This window comes from Neopsephotus bourkii, unplaced genomic scaffold (assembly GCF_033783945.1).
Source record: "Neopsephotus bourkii isolate Nb327-2 ecotype Australia unplaced genomic scaffold, CSIRO-AGI_Nbou_v1 NB_272, whole genome shotgun sequence".
Lineage (NCBI taxonomy): Eukaryota > Metazoa > Chordata > Aves > Psittaciformes > Psittacidae > Neopsephotus > Neopsephotus bourkii.
This window is the reverse complement of record NW_026900781.1, coordinates 2,795,869-2,809,461: the sequence shown is the minus strand read 5'-3', so window position 1 is coordinate 2,809,461 and position 13,593 is coordinate 2,795,869. Positions and strand designations below refer to the sequence as shown.

The window sequence follows — 13,593 nt, the reverse complement described above, 5'->3', positions numbered from 1 at the left end:
TTGAACACTGCCAGGGATGGGACAGCCACAGCTTCTCTGGGCAACCTGTGCCAGGGCCTCAGCACCCTCACAATAAAAGTTTCCACCACCGCATGGTTTACTCGCATTACGAACACTTCCGGAGGCTGGAGCAGGCCACACACGCCACGGTGACAGCAGCCGGCGGGCGCAGGCTGGGCACCCGCAAAGTGCGACTGCGGCCACCGCTCCGTTGCCAACTCCATCCGGGTGAGACCGACAGCTCGGTTAGCAGCGGCAGCCGTACCCCGCGGCCCCTCCCGCCCCCAGCCGACGAGCCGCCACAGGCCACACTTCTCCCAGGCTGCGCAGGGGTAACTCTTCAGCCTGGGCTCCTCCCTCGCCGCGGCTGCGCGCTGGGAGCCGGGCTGGGCAGTACTGTGCTGTCCCGCTTCGGGCGGGCTCTACGCGGCTATGCTGCGCACCGGGCTGATTCCCCGCGCCCTGCGCCGCCCTCGCGGGGCCGTGCGGAGCTGCCGCTGCTGCTGCACGGCCCGCAGCTGGGCGGGCGCGGCGGGCGGCGGGTCCCGCCTGAGGGCTGCCCTGGGGCTGCTGCCAGGCCCCGGCCGGCCCGCGGCCGTGGCCGTGCCGCTGTGCGCCCGGGGGCTGCGCTGGGCCGGTAAGCGGCGGGGCTGGGGTGGGTTGGGGCAAGCACCGCTGGGCCTTGCTCCCCCGTGCGCCCCGGTAGGACTCACTGTGTGGTCTCGCAGGCGGGGAGGGAGGGAGGGAGGGAGAGAGAGAGTGACACCCCGGCCGTGGACCGGGACACCAGACTGGCAGTAGCTGCGCTCTCGGTGCCGTATCGGCTTCCTGCCGGAAGGGTGTCAGGTTCGTGAGGGCCTCCTGACTACGGGTGCTGCTTAGTTTCTGTGCCAGTGGTTATGCACAGGGCTTGTAGCAGGGCACCGCATCATTAAAGGCAAAATGCAATGTTCTGGAAAACATAAATAGAAATGTCTTGTCTTTCTTCAGGTAAACTTTATCAACATGTCCCAACAGAGCCCTCCCAAGCCACCTTAGCTAGTGTGGCTCCTGTTTTTGCAGTGGTAAGTATGTGCAGGAGTTTCCACCAGCAAGAGCAGCTTGTGCAAGATGATGGTACTCTTTCTTTAAAGCATCATAGGAGCAGATAGATTTCATCTCTCAGAGGACATCCCTAGTTCTAAATTGTTGGCTTAAGGTATTCTGACTTGACCTGATAGCAGCCTTCCAGTATCGGAAGGGGGCCTACAAGGATTCTGGAGAGAACCTCTTCATCAGGGACTGTGTCAATAGGACAGGGAGTAATTGGTGTATACTTAAAACGGGAAAGTTCAGGTTAGGTATAAATGAAGAAGTTCTTTACGGTGAGGATGGTGAGGTTGCCCAAAGAAGTGGTAAATGCTCCATCCCTGGCAATGTTCAAGGCAAGGACAGAGCCTTGGACAATATGGTTTAGTGTGTGGTGTCCCCCCCCCATGACAGGGGGGATTGGAAGCGTATGATCTTAAGGTCTTTTCCAACCCAGACCATATTGTGATTCCATACAGTGTTGGTCAAGATGTTTTTCTAAGATCCAGTACCTGCTGGAAGTTCTCTTGCTTTAATTGTGAAGGCAGGTCAATTCTTGAAAGTGCTGCAGCCGGAAGCTTTCTTGCTAAGCTTCTCAAGGCTTGCTAATGCCTTCTAGAAATATTATTCCTGGGTTTTCGTGGCTGCAATTCTAAGCAGACAATTTTGGGAAAAACAAGGTCTGTATATTCTTTTTAAACAGTTAATCTGAAAATCATTTGCACACTGCTTGATTGACATTATTAGTGTGTATGAGGGAAGGGAAGGCCTTCTGTTGGAATGAAAAGCAGTCATTCTGCAACAAGGTGCATGCACATACGTCCTTGTGGCCATGTATCCGCCTGTTGCAGCTCTACTGGAATGTGTGCCTAGGTATGTGTAATTCACAGAAAGTTATTTTTAAAGTCAGTAATATGGAATTAAGCTACATGGTTTATGAGCAAAATGGCAAACTTTCTGATTAAGCCTGACATAGCAGTTTTTCCAGTGAAATAATTTTACCCTACGAGATGCAGGTGTTGCATGAAAAATCTCAATGAGAAGTGCTAAGATAAGAAGGATTTAGGTGTAGGTTACTAGCTGAATAGCATATTAATGCAGTACTTGACATGGGCACAAGGCCTAACCACCCAGTTTGTGATGCTTCTCACTTGTAAAATTTTATTTGTAAAATTTTTAGATTGCTGCAAAGGAAGTAGCAAAATTTCTGATCCAGAATGGAAGATGCCCCACTGATCTCTTCTCCCTGGTGTCCAGTGATAGGACATGTGCGAATGGTTCAAAGCTATGCCAGGGTATGTTTAGACTGGACATGAGAAAGCATTTTTTTTTACCAAGAGGGTGTTCAAACACTGAACAGGCTTCCTAGAGACGTGGGCAATGCTCCAAGCCTGTCCATGTAGAAGGGGCATTTAGGTGATGCTCTTAATAGAAGGCTTTAATTTTTGTTCAGCCGTGAAGTGGTCAGGCAGTTGGATTCTGTAATTGTTGCAGGTTCCTTCTCACTGAAATAGTTTATTCTAAGTCTCATCCTCTGTAAATTAGTTTTTCCCCAAGGTTTACATAGGAACATGGTCATATAAATGACACTAGTATTTGGTGTGTGGCAATCTGGTGCAACTTCTTCTCAATTGGGGTGAACTGTGAAGAGAGTGAAGGTTGGTTTTTCTTCATAATGTATATTCCATTTGACTTTAGGCAAGTGCAAACAGTTTTAGTAATTGATTTCTTGACATACAGTAGTTCTGTGAAAAAGATATATTTTTTTTCCACTCCTTTAGGTGAAGCTTGACAAAGAGGGAAATACTACCTATTTTGGTGAGTTTTCATTGCAGTTTTGGATAGTTTTTGTCTTTTTTCCTTGTCCAATACAGAAATTTGCATGAGATAGAAAATTGCATTTGGGATACTTCTCTGTGTGGGATGTTGCAACGTGTTGTTTTGCTACCTTCTATTGGTCTTCATAGCATCTTTATTGTTACAATTTTCACATATTTTAGAGTAATATTTTGAAAATAACATATCTCTATCAGGTGGTCATTTTTACTTTGTCTTTTCCCTTTTTAACAAACACGCAGCTTTCCTCACCTTGTATTTCCTTCGAGACTTCTCAAATCAGTCTCTTGGTTTCTGGCATGAAATTAATTTTCATGGCCAACTTTTTCACTTATATCTGAATTTTTTTTCTCTTCCCACTTAAGATGCAGTCTTATAAACTTTGGATATTGAGGAATCAATGGGAGGAAAACTGTCTTAAAGATAACAGCTTTTTCTTTCCTTCTGTGCGACTTAGTAACACAGTAAAATGTCATTTCAGAGCATACATGCTTGTCCCCTAAATGTCTTAATTTTAAAATATTTTTCTGATAGAAAAGAAGAAAACAGAATTGTACCAGGAATTGGGTCTTCAAGCTCGAGATCTAAGATTCCAACACCTAATGAGCATATCAACTAGGAACAACAGGATCATCTTGAGAATGGAGGTAATATTTTCCCTGCAGTTGAGTGTAAACTTGAACCATGTCTTATCCTTGCACTTGCATTTTTTTGCACAGTTCTTTTAATACCAGTTTTCTATGAGGTGCAGTCCAGCAGTAAATGTGTCTTTGGAGCTCTGCCTAGCAATCAGAGGTGTGGGTTCACCAACAGTACATATTAATGACAGGAGAAACATTACTAACGTTGTCATAGAAGTAAAGGCTTACATGGAGCTTCTGCTCAATCATACCACCACTGGCACAGTGCTGTGTCTGAACCATAGGGAATGTATTAGTTTGCAGTTAGCGTGAGATTCTGTTATTTTTCTGCATGGAAAGACATTTGAAGAATGGCTTTATCAGAGCCTAAATTAACAAATGCGCTACACCGTTACAAAATATCTTGAACGAGGTGGGTTTTCAGACTCTTCTATGTACTGTCTTTTTCAGTTCTTGAAGGCTGTCATAACACCAGAGTTTCTTCTGATACTAGATTATCGTAATTTAAATCTGGAACACTGGCTCTTCAAGGAACTAGCATCTCAGCTGGCTGGGGAAGGTCAGCTGGTTACATATTCCCTGCCCTTCGAATTCCGAGCCATAGAAGCAATCCTGCAATACCGGGTGAGCTGTCTCATTCTTATTTAAACAGTTTTGGAAGCTGTTGCTTCATAGAAAGGACAGTATTGATTTTATTTTTGTGTTACTGTTTATACATACGCATTTGTATATGTATTCTGCACTTACGATAGGAGCTCTTTTTGGTTTGTTTTTTGTTACTTTAGTTTTTATGGGTTTGTGTGTGTATGTGTTACCATTCCCTTGCCAAGAAAGTGCTAATTGGATGTGATGGCTTCACCATCATTTGGACAGTTAAAAACAAGACAGAGTACCTTTCTAGAGACATGCTGTAGCTGAAATGGAAGTCACGCTGAGGTTTTTGGCGTCTTAGGCAGGAGTCAGGTAATGATTTCTAGCTATCCTTAAAAATCCGTGCTTGCTAATACTAATATGACATTTCTAGGCAAATAGTGCTTTAGCTTTATCAGCCTTACTGCTGTGGTTGTCACTGGGTTTCAGTTCAGTGCAAATCTCTATTATAAAATACTGTATTTTGCACTGGCTTTATCTTGTAAGTGGTATCTCTATAGCAAGTATTTCCTGGGCATTGGAGAGCAGATTGTGTTAACTGCCTGTTACTGTCAATTCTGTGTTCAGAGACAGGAGTCAGTAGCCCAAGTCATTCTAAAGGGATTGCTTTAATTCTTATGAAGGATCATGTTGTTACCTAGATCAGCAGACTACAGGGGAGACTTAACACTTTGGAGCCTCAGATCCTTGAGACACTGGAAGCTCTAGTGGACCCCAAGCTTTTGTCTGTGGATAGGAGTAAACTACACATTCTCCTGCAAAATGGCAAGAGGTAAATAAGAGTAAGCCGTGAAGAGCTGAGAAGATGACCATAGAAAATTACGTGCAGAAAAATGGTATCTAATACTAATTTCCTAGATAACTGTAATGTTGGCTTGTGCATCTTATTTCTAAATGTAAAAATTGGTATGGAAGATGAGTGATATGGGGCAAAATAGAAAAAGGGAAGCCTATTCCAAGTTGTCATAAATACAGTTGAGTTTCTTAAATAGCATCTGACAGAACAAAATAATACCTAAGAGAACAAAATAACATCATGAAAATGTTTCCTGTCATGTAAAACAAGATTAGCCTTTGCATCTATGCTTTAGGGTTACTAGTTCTCGTATACTAGTACCTTTCTGTATTAGCCCCTCTGATATATGCTTGCTACATGCTCATAGAGTGCTTGTTTCCTGTAGCTTAGGAATATATCCAGAAAACACACCTGAATCTCTTTCAGTGTGTGTCTGTAGCTCAGTGGTCCCCCGACAGATCACTGCCACTTCTAAAGTGTATGGCCTGTAAGGAATTTTTTGAAGGAGTTCTTAGAACCCTGCAAGGAAGTCTTTCTTCCCTGGACAGTCTTGTCAGGCAAGGGTGCTGGCTGGCAAACTCGGTTAGAGATTACCTTTGTGCACTGGTGCCAGTGAGGATTACTTGACTTTTTTTGCCTTTTCTTTCTTCAGCTTGTCAGAACTGGAAACAGATCTTAAAGTTTTCAAAGAAACAATTCTGGAGATCTTAGATGAAGAAGAGTTAATAGAAGAGCTCTGTCTATCTAAATGGACTGATCCACAAGTATTGTATGTATATTTTGAAGCCACATACTTTTTTAACAGTGTGATTTGTTTTAGAAGAACTTGAACACTAAACTGCGTGTTCCCTGCCAAAAAGCAGAAAGCAAAAGACTTTTATTTTTTAAAGCCCTAATGCTTGCTGCTTCAGAAATCACTGTATTTTCCATTTTGGAGAGGGACTGCATTAGCACTAGTTATATTATGCACTTATAGTTCTTGGCATAACAGGCCAGCTCATCCAGTATGTAACGGGATGGGAGCAGGATGGCAGAAGGAGAAAAGGCAAATGTTAACACTCTGAAGAATTTTGCTCATTTTAAAACTTGTCTTAAATATATCAGACACTGTGCTTCCATTGTTAGACATATTCCGAACACCTTTCTTCTAGCTTTTTGCTTACCAGCAGAACCTGAGGGAAAGAGGCCCTGAAGCAATCTTGTTGTGTTTCTGAAGAGCAGCATTTAAGGAAAGGTGTACAAGCAGAAATAGTCCTATTGCACTCCCTCAAATTCTGGTGAAGGACAGCAGCAGAAGTGCCAGTTGCTTTAACAAAAACTGAAAAGCAAAAAGAGAATGCGTACCAGACCGCAGTATGTTTTGGGCTGAACTGTATTTAAATCTTGGGCATACAGATGTGCTTTAAGTTTAAGTGGATAACAGAAACTGCTTTTCAGTATCCTTTGTGAAGTTGCTGAATGCTACTTTTGTGTAACCACACTGCATGTGGATATTAGCAGTGTTCACACAGTGGCATATGTTTGAAATCAGGAGGTAGTTTCTTGTCCTGCAGAGCTTAGTCTACATGTGCAGCAGAAACTTGGTATTCCAGAGGTGGGACATGTTTAGCATTTCTAGTGTACCTGCTGGAGCAGTGTCAGGAGGGGTCTGAATTCAGGGCTGCTCCCTGAGTCAGCAGCTGGTGTTCATCCTGGTTTTGCTCACAGCCTTCCTCTGGACTTAATGCAAGCTGCTGGCAGCAATCTTGTTGCCTCATGGTAGATAACGTATAGGGAAAATCTAAGAAAGTTACCAAAGTAACCTTACACACTCATGTCAGAAGCCTGAAGTCACCCTTTCTTTCAGACACCATTGCACAAAGGAAGGAGAGGTGGTTGTGGGAGGCTATGGCGTGCTACAGGGTGCAGAGGTGGGCTGTGTACACGTAAACCAGGAAATACTAGCTGTGGCAGCACATCTGCAGGCAGGCAGTGTGTGGACAGCTCGCTTGGCTCCACGATTGATGCAGGTGGTAAGTGGTGTTTGCTGAACTCAGGAAGTCTGAGAAGGTGTGGAGTAACCCAGTGAGGCATATAGGTGGCATCAGTGATCATTTGAAGCAACAATGGTGAACTGAACCCAGAAAGACAAGATGATTTGGGCATTGTATCTTTGTGCGGAGGCATGGCAGACTGTTGAAAGATTTGTGAGACAGATAGAGGCTAGTTAATGAAAGCAAATCAGGTGGCAGAGGCCATATGCCTCGTTTCCCTTTGTATATCCACAGATAAGCCAATGTAAAGATACTCAAGTAAGACCTTGAGCTGAATCTGTAATAGAGCAGATAGTGCTGTAAGACTTTTAAGTCTGCAAGGCCTTTCATCTGCGTGCAGTGAAAACCTCAAGGTCCGAAGGGCTCTAAAGTCAACCTAGCTAACTCAAAGCTTCTGCCCTATAAGGCAGAAACTAGGGGCTCTGTTAAAGCTCCTCAGGGAGCTTATGTGTGTTGATTCTTAAAGCATGTCACTTAGTTTCTTGGAAAACCATTTCAGAGAGAGGTCCCTTTTTAACAGCAATGCAAGGAGGGGATTCTTTAAAAGGTTGAGTCTCTGTAGAAGTGAGGTTATGCTACCAAAGAAAAAAATGATGAAGAATCTTCCTGGCTTTGCTGCCAGTTTCCAGGCTTTTGTGGAACTTGGGTGCCTCAGCTTTCATCTACACAGCAATCCAGTACACCACCAGAAACATACATACCTCTTCCAGAGAAGGCTGCTGCACCAGCAGTTGGACCATGAAATGAGATTAGTCTCTCAGACGGACTTCACCTAGGAGAGCAGCATCTTCCATTTGATGCTCATTCTTCATCTGTTTCATGCTCCAGAAGATGCAGTAATCACTGTGTATAACTGAAACACTTCACAACTAAACTTTCTAAATACACCTCTAAAACATCTGCCTCGCTGTGTAATTGTCTGTTGAGTTTATTCTTTTGACTGTACTGTTACCAGCTTCCACCACTTGAGGGCATCACGAAATTTAAGTATATCCTTTCAAAACTGTCAGCACTTTATAATAGCTTAATAATAATACAAACACGGTAATATAAACTTTATAAATAATATAAAAGTGTAACTTTATAACTTTTTAATACCTGAACATGTAAGATTTGTGGTGCTGTGCATGTTTTGAGCACATCCAATGCTAACTGCTTTACTCAAAATAATCAATTGCCTATGCTGATCAGTTGATATATAGAAAAATGTGTCTTTTATTTGAAGCTGTTTGTATTGATGGAAGTTCCTCACTGAAAAGACTGAATTTTCAGATCTGGTATCTGACAGCACTCTTGTTGGCTATTCCCTTCAACTCTTAATGTGCCTTGTGTTAAAACATCAGTAATACACTTCTATACAATGTGTACCTAACCAGAAATATATAAATTGTTGCTGACAGTGAGGAAAGTGCATCTGGGATTGACCATGCAGAGGAAATGGAGCTGCTGCTGGAGAACTATTACAGACAAGCAGAAGATCTTGCAAATGAAGCTCGTGAACTCAGACTGTTGATTGATGACTCAGAAAGCATAATCTTTATCAACCTAGACAGGTTAGCTACCCTATCTTCTGGATTGCTAACAGCCAGGCAGAATTTAATGCTGCTTAGTCTTTCTGAAATCTGCCTACAAGGATATCTGGGGAGTTCCATCTTCATGGGGGTTTGAATGCACTTGCAGTCACAGCACAAGAAGCTGCATGTGCAGCTTTTCTTGCAAGTGAACTGGATAAAGCAAAGCAACAAGACACCCTAATTTGTATGTATAAAAAGCTCCCTAGCTAGGTAGGCATTGGTTATCCATTGCAGGAGAAACCAAGCTTCCCCTAGATCCTTCTGAGGAGCTACACACTAAAGGGAATCCCTGCAAATTTAGGGGCAAAATAAAACTTTACTCAGGAAAGTTCACTGTTAATTTAGAATTAGAATTTAGAATTAGAAAACCTGAATTATTTAAATCTGGCTGGGTAACACAAGTTGTGTTATTACTCTGTGGGGTGATAACAAGAATGAATAACTTTGGAGTATTTTCTCTCGCTCTGTATGCTACAGTTTTCACTACTAGTCAGCTTTCTTACTGAAAAATAATAATAGCTTGAATTTGTAAGCACCTACCAGTCTGTCTTTGAGGTCTGCATTTAATGCTCAGTCTCCTCTTTACTGGGGAGCTACCTGTATAAGCAATTGGTGGATGCCTCACTGGGTTGTCTAATTGCAGCATGACTTCCTCTTTCTGTTTGGCTTTAGCGCATACGGAATTTGAGAATTTGGGCAGCAAATCAGTTCCTGGGTTCCTCTTACAGATGTTTCTCCCTTTAGCCACCGTAATGTGATGATGAGGCTGAATTTGCAGCTGACCATGGGGACTTTTTCTCTCTCTCTCTTTGGACTCATAGGAGTTGCATTTGGTATGAACTTGGAGTCATCTCTTGAAGAGGTAAGGAACAAGTGTTGCTTTTATCATGGGCCCTACTTTTATAGTGTATTTTCTATTCAGTACAACTTCTTTCCGTAGGTAAAGCTCCAGGTTTATATTAATGTGCAAATATAATTTACTCTGGTGATTCATGTGTTCATACCGTCACTTTTTTTGTAGGTGAATTACTATGTGTGACTATCTCCGCAATTTAGCAGCTTTTTTCTATGTCATGTCTGTGGAAAAGAAACAGGAAGACAAATTTATGGTTGTATAAGGACTGACTGTAAAAGCAGTATTAAGTTGTCTTTAATGATCATCTGTTCTTCTGAAGGGGACCAGCTTTGTCTTCCAGATATAAGGGTACCTGGCAAGTACTCAGGGCATTCCAGCACACCACAGGAAATACTCTGCTGTCAATTACATGTTTACACCTGGAGGGGGTCAGATTTACAATTGCACATGCTATCTTTAAAACAAGCTAACCAAAGCAAAGACTTTCTTTTCAAATCCATTACATAGAAGGGTTAAATTTTCAAACTTCCTGATGAAGGAAGGAAAACTGCATGAGACAGTAACTGGGTGATTCCTAAATAAAATGCTTTGTTATGAAACAGCCTTTTTCCCAAGGTAGGGCTTGGCTGTTGATGGTAGAGTTTACCACTTCCTCCCATGAAGGAGTGGAACTCCGATGGGGAGTGTGAGATTATCTCTGGATAATCCCTTTTCTGAAGAGAGAGTTTTATGACTAATGGTAATGTTCTGTTGGTAGGACCCCAGGATATTTTGGCTGGTGACAGGGATTATGTTTCTGGGAAGTGGTCTGATATGGCGACGCTTGCTTTCCTTCCTTGGGCGGCACCTAGAACCTCCACTACCTCCTCAGGTACGTATGGCTGGCTGGGTTTCTGCTTCACACTCTGCACAGTCCATTTCTAAAGCAGGAAATAAGCCGTTGTAGAGGGGTGTGCTGCAGAGTAGGGGGAATTCAGCTCAGTGTCTGCTCCTAGGCAGAGGAGGAGGTTCTCCCTAGTCGTGCTGAATGAGGTGGGAAGCCCCAGCGCTGGCAAAGGTACACCCGAGCAGTAAGAGATACTGCTCCCTGTTGACAGAAGCAAACCTACAAGCTGTTCCTTGAGACGCACTATTACTTTAACCTGGCAGTCCAAGGGAAACTGAGGCTAATGGTAGAAACAGCCCTAATTTGCCTTCTCACATGACTCTTGATCTGTATTCCCTGTCTTGTGGAAAGAAAGCAAAGATAGATGATAAGGACAGGCACTAGCTGTAGGAACTCTCCAGAGAATGATGCAATTGTTGTGATGTCCTGACTCCCAATCCAAAGTATGCAGTAGCTCCTCACATGCACACCAGCTGTCTTTGCCATCGATGCTGATGACATTTTTAGAACCCCATTTTAGCAAGCTGTATGAAGATTTCCAAGGAGACCATCTTCAGATTAGCAAGATTTTAAATGGGTTGTTTTCCCTGTTGACTACCATTTCCTCCCAAGGCTTTTGGGACTGTGTTGTCCAACTCTGTTCTGCACTCTGTTTGTAACTAGAGTACAATAGACTACTAGTGGTACTCTAGTACAACTAGAGTAGGGAAGTACCAGTGGATTCAAAAGTTAAATTGGTACAAGTGACAAAGGGAGTTACAGATAACTCCCCTTCTTCCCTCCACTCCCTTGCCACTAAGGCAGATAGGAGTTTGTGTGGATTGCTGACTGGGGCTAAAACCAACAGGATTATGCTCAAGTGTTGTTCAAAACCAACTCCAGCACATACTGACTTTGGCTTGGAGAAGTACACTAAAAGGGATTAGGGAAGGGGGAGCTAGAGCCAGTGTTCTGAAAATTAGGAGAAGAAAAATCAGTGTTTGGGCCTCTGTGAGGATGTATTTCCTTCTGCTGCACATAGAACAGCTTCTCATGTAATCACAGGCTGTTTTGTATCATCTTGCCTAGGTTCCTGCAGTTTTGAAAAAATTCCAACCAGCAGCTGGAAGAGTGGACATAAAGAACAACCTTAAAACAGAAACATTTGGGCTGAACAGAAGCACGTTAACAAACCAATAGAACAGCAGGAATGAAGAGACTTTTGTTATTACAAGGTGGACTTTGGACATTTCCATTTGTTCTTCCTTACTGAAAACTGCAAGAATTTGTAAACTTGCTAATTTAATATATTATTTTATGCCAAAAAACTATGGTGAGATTTTAATGCTTACACACAAAAGGAGAAAAACAGCAGGGAAAAGAGAGATATGATTTCACAGTAGGCTCATGTCACACCCTGTGTATGTTCCATTAGTTTTTTATATTGCATACATGTATTTATTTTGGGGGCATTTCTGTCAAATACTTCATGTAATGGCCTTTCTTAGAACAGTACTTTCAGCTTAAAGAATGGCAGCAGCCAGTGTTCATTAATGATTCTTGTTCTGAGCTGCAGATTCAGGAATCTGACTTCCAATGCCAAAGAAAAAAAACACCCCAAAAATGGCCTTTTAAATATTTTTTTTTTGTTTTAAGGCCCTTTTTAATTGCAGAGAACAGATTTTCCAAGCAAAAAGCATACCTGCATCTGTCCTGAAGCATCGCCTCTAGATTGACAGTAACCAAAAATAATGTTTCTGTTATTTCAAGAGAGCAATAAGAGACTTTGAAATGTAGCTACTTATCTTGGGTATTCCTTAACAATTCAGGTGCAAAAGTTTTAGTAACAGGAAAAAGCAGCCTGTTGGCAACACACCCTGGTGCTTGTTCTCTTGATACTAAGTCTGCATGCATTGATACAGGTGCAGTGTAACAGCTTCTCATGCTGGTAGAAAGCACCAGACCAGTTGTTGGTTTCTCCTAAGCTGGGCTCTGCGTTCTCTTCTCTCTCCAAGAAGACAAGACAAAGCATGGACTAGCCTGCACCACAGTAGGAAGCCTTGTGTCCTGTGGTGAACTGAAGGAAGGAGTGAGAGTCTTACGCCCACTACTTGTGTTTTTCTTAGCACTTACCTCTGAACTCTGAGGGTGTAGTTCCCTGCTGGTTTCTCTCAGTCTATAGAGGGAGCTTAAAATCATTCTAAATCAGGTCACAAACTGTGTATTTCTTGAGTTTTTTAACCTCTCTGTAACATACAGTGAGTAGCTCCTTAGGTGCCACCAGATAAATTACTGTATTGGTAGGAATTGAAAAGATGATAGCTGTGAACATTTTCACTCAGGACTAACGAGTCAAAAATGGAAATGAAAAGGTACATAAATCAGAATTATACAGGCCTGTGATCCTAGTTTGGTTAAAATCAGTTTTATGTAATTGTTTTTAAAAGTTGTTCTTGCTCTGTGTGTGACTTCAACTACAGATATAAAAAGGCATGAGAAGGTAAGGAAACTAACGAGGTTTGTAAAGTTTTTGAGGTTTCTAGCTTGGGTTTGGGGGGATTTTTTTCAGCCTTTTTGCTAAGCAGGTAGAGATGTAAGAAACCTTTAAACTGAACAGTCTGGTGGAAGAAACAATGGCTCACATACCTTGGTTGATAAGCCCAGGAAAGCTGAGTGTGTGAAGGGATATGGATGCTGATGTTTTCAACCAAGCTGTAGTTGCATTAGGCCAGTACAGAAATGTGTTGGTGCAGCTGTTCGAGAATCTTTCATGTAAGCTTTCCAAGCTCTGGCTTCTGCGCAGGGAGGCTTCTGTGAATTGTATTGACTCCTTTTCCTGTACCTAACTGACTTAAAGCACAATAAAAGCACTGAGAGAAAGACACATCTTTTAGAAGACTGCCTTTCTCTCTGCAGGCACACACAAATGTGTAATGGTTTTCTGACAATTCAAGCAATCAAAATGCATTCACATGCAATAAAGTTACCATGAGATCACACACAGAAAAAACCAAAACTGATGGAAGCTGTATGTTCAGAATGGAGTTTCTATAGAACATACTGGTTTTGCCAATTTTCATTTTAAAAGAAAAGTCTATTTATTTTCCCCTTACAAATACACTGCTTGTGCAGAGATTTGTAGGCACTCTGCTCCCAGTTCTATCCAGTTACTACTTTCATGAAGTTCACATTTAATTGTTTTGAAAGTGTCCTGCTATTTGGGCAAATAAAGCCTCCAAACAGATGTTGGAACACAATATACATCAAGCTGTT

At 42.4% G+C, this 13,593-nt stretch overlaps 1 protein-coding gene across 1 annotated transcript; it reads left to right on the top strand.

Moving 5' to 3' along the window:
• Positions 1–403: 403 nt before the first annotated feature.
• MRS2 (magnesium transporter MRS2) lies at positions 404–12,140 on the top strand. Its single transcript, XM_061346384.1, has 11 exons — positions 404–637; positions 991–1,064; positions 2,850–2,886; positions 3,439–3,551; positions 3,996–4,169; positions 4,838–4,968; positions 5,645–5,761; positions 8,426–8,578; positions 9,344–9,461; positions 10,213–10,326; positions 11,410–12,140. The coding sequence occupies exons 1-11, from the start codon at positions 433–435 to the stop codon at positions 11,518–11,520; spliced, it is 1,347 nt and encodes a 448-aa protein (XP_061202368.1). The 5' UTR covers positions 404–432; the 3' UTR covers positions 11,521–12,140.
• Positions 12,141–13,593: the final 1,453 nt, after the last annotated feature.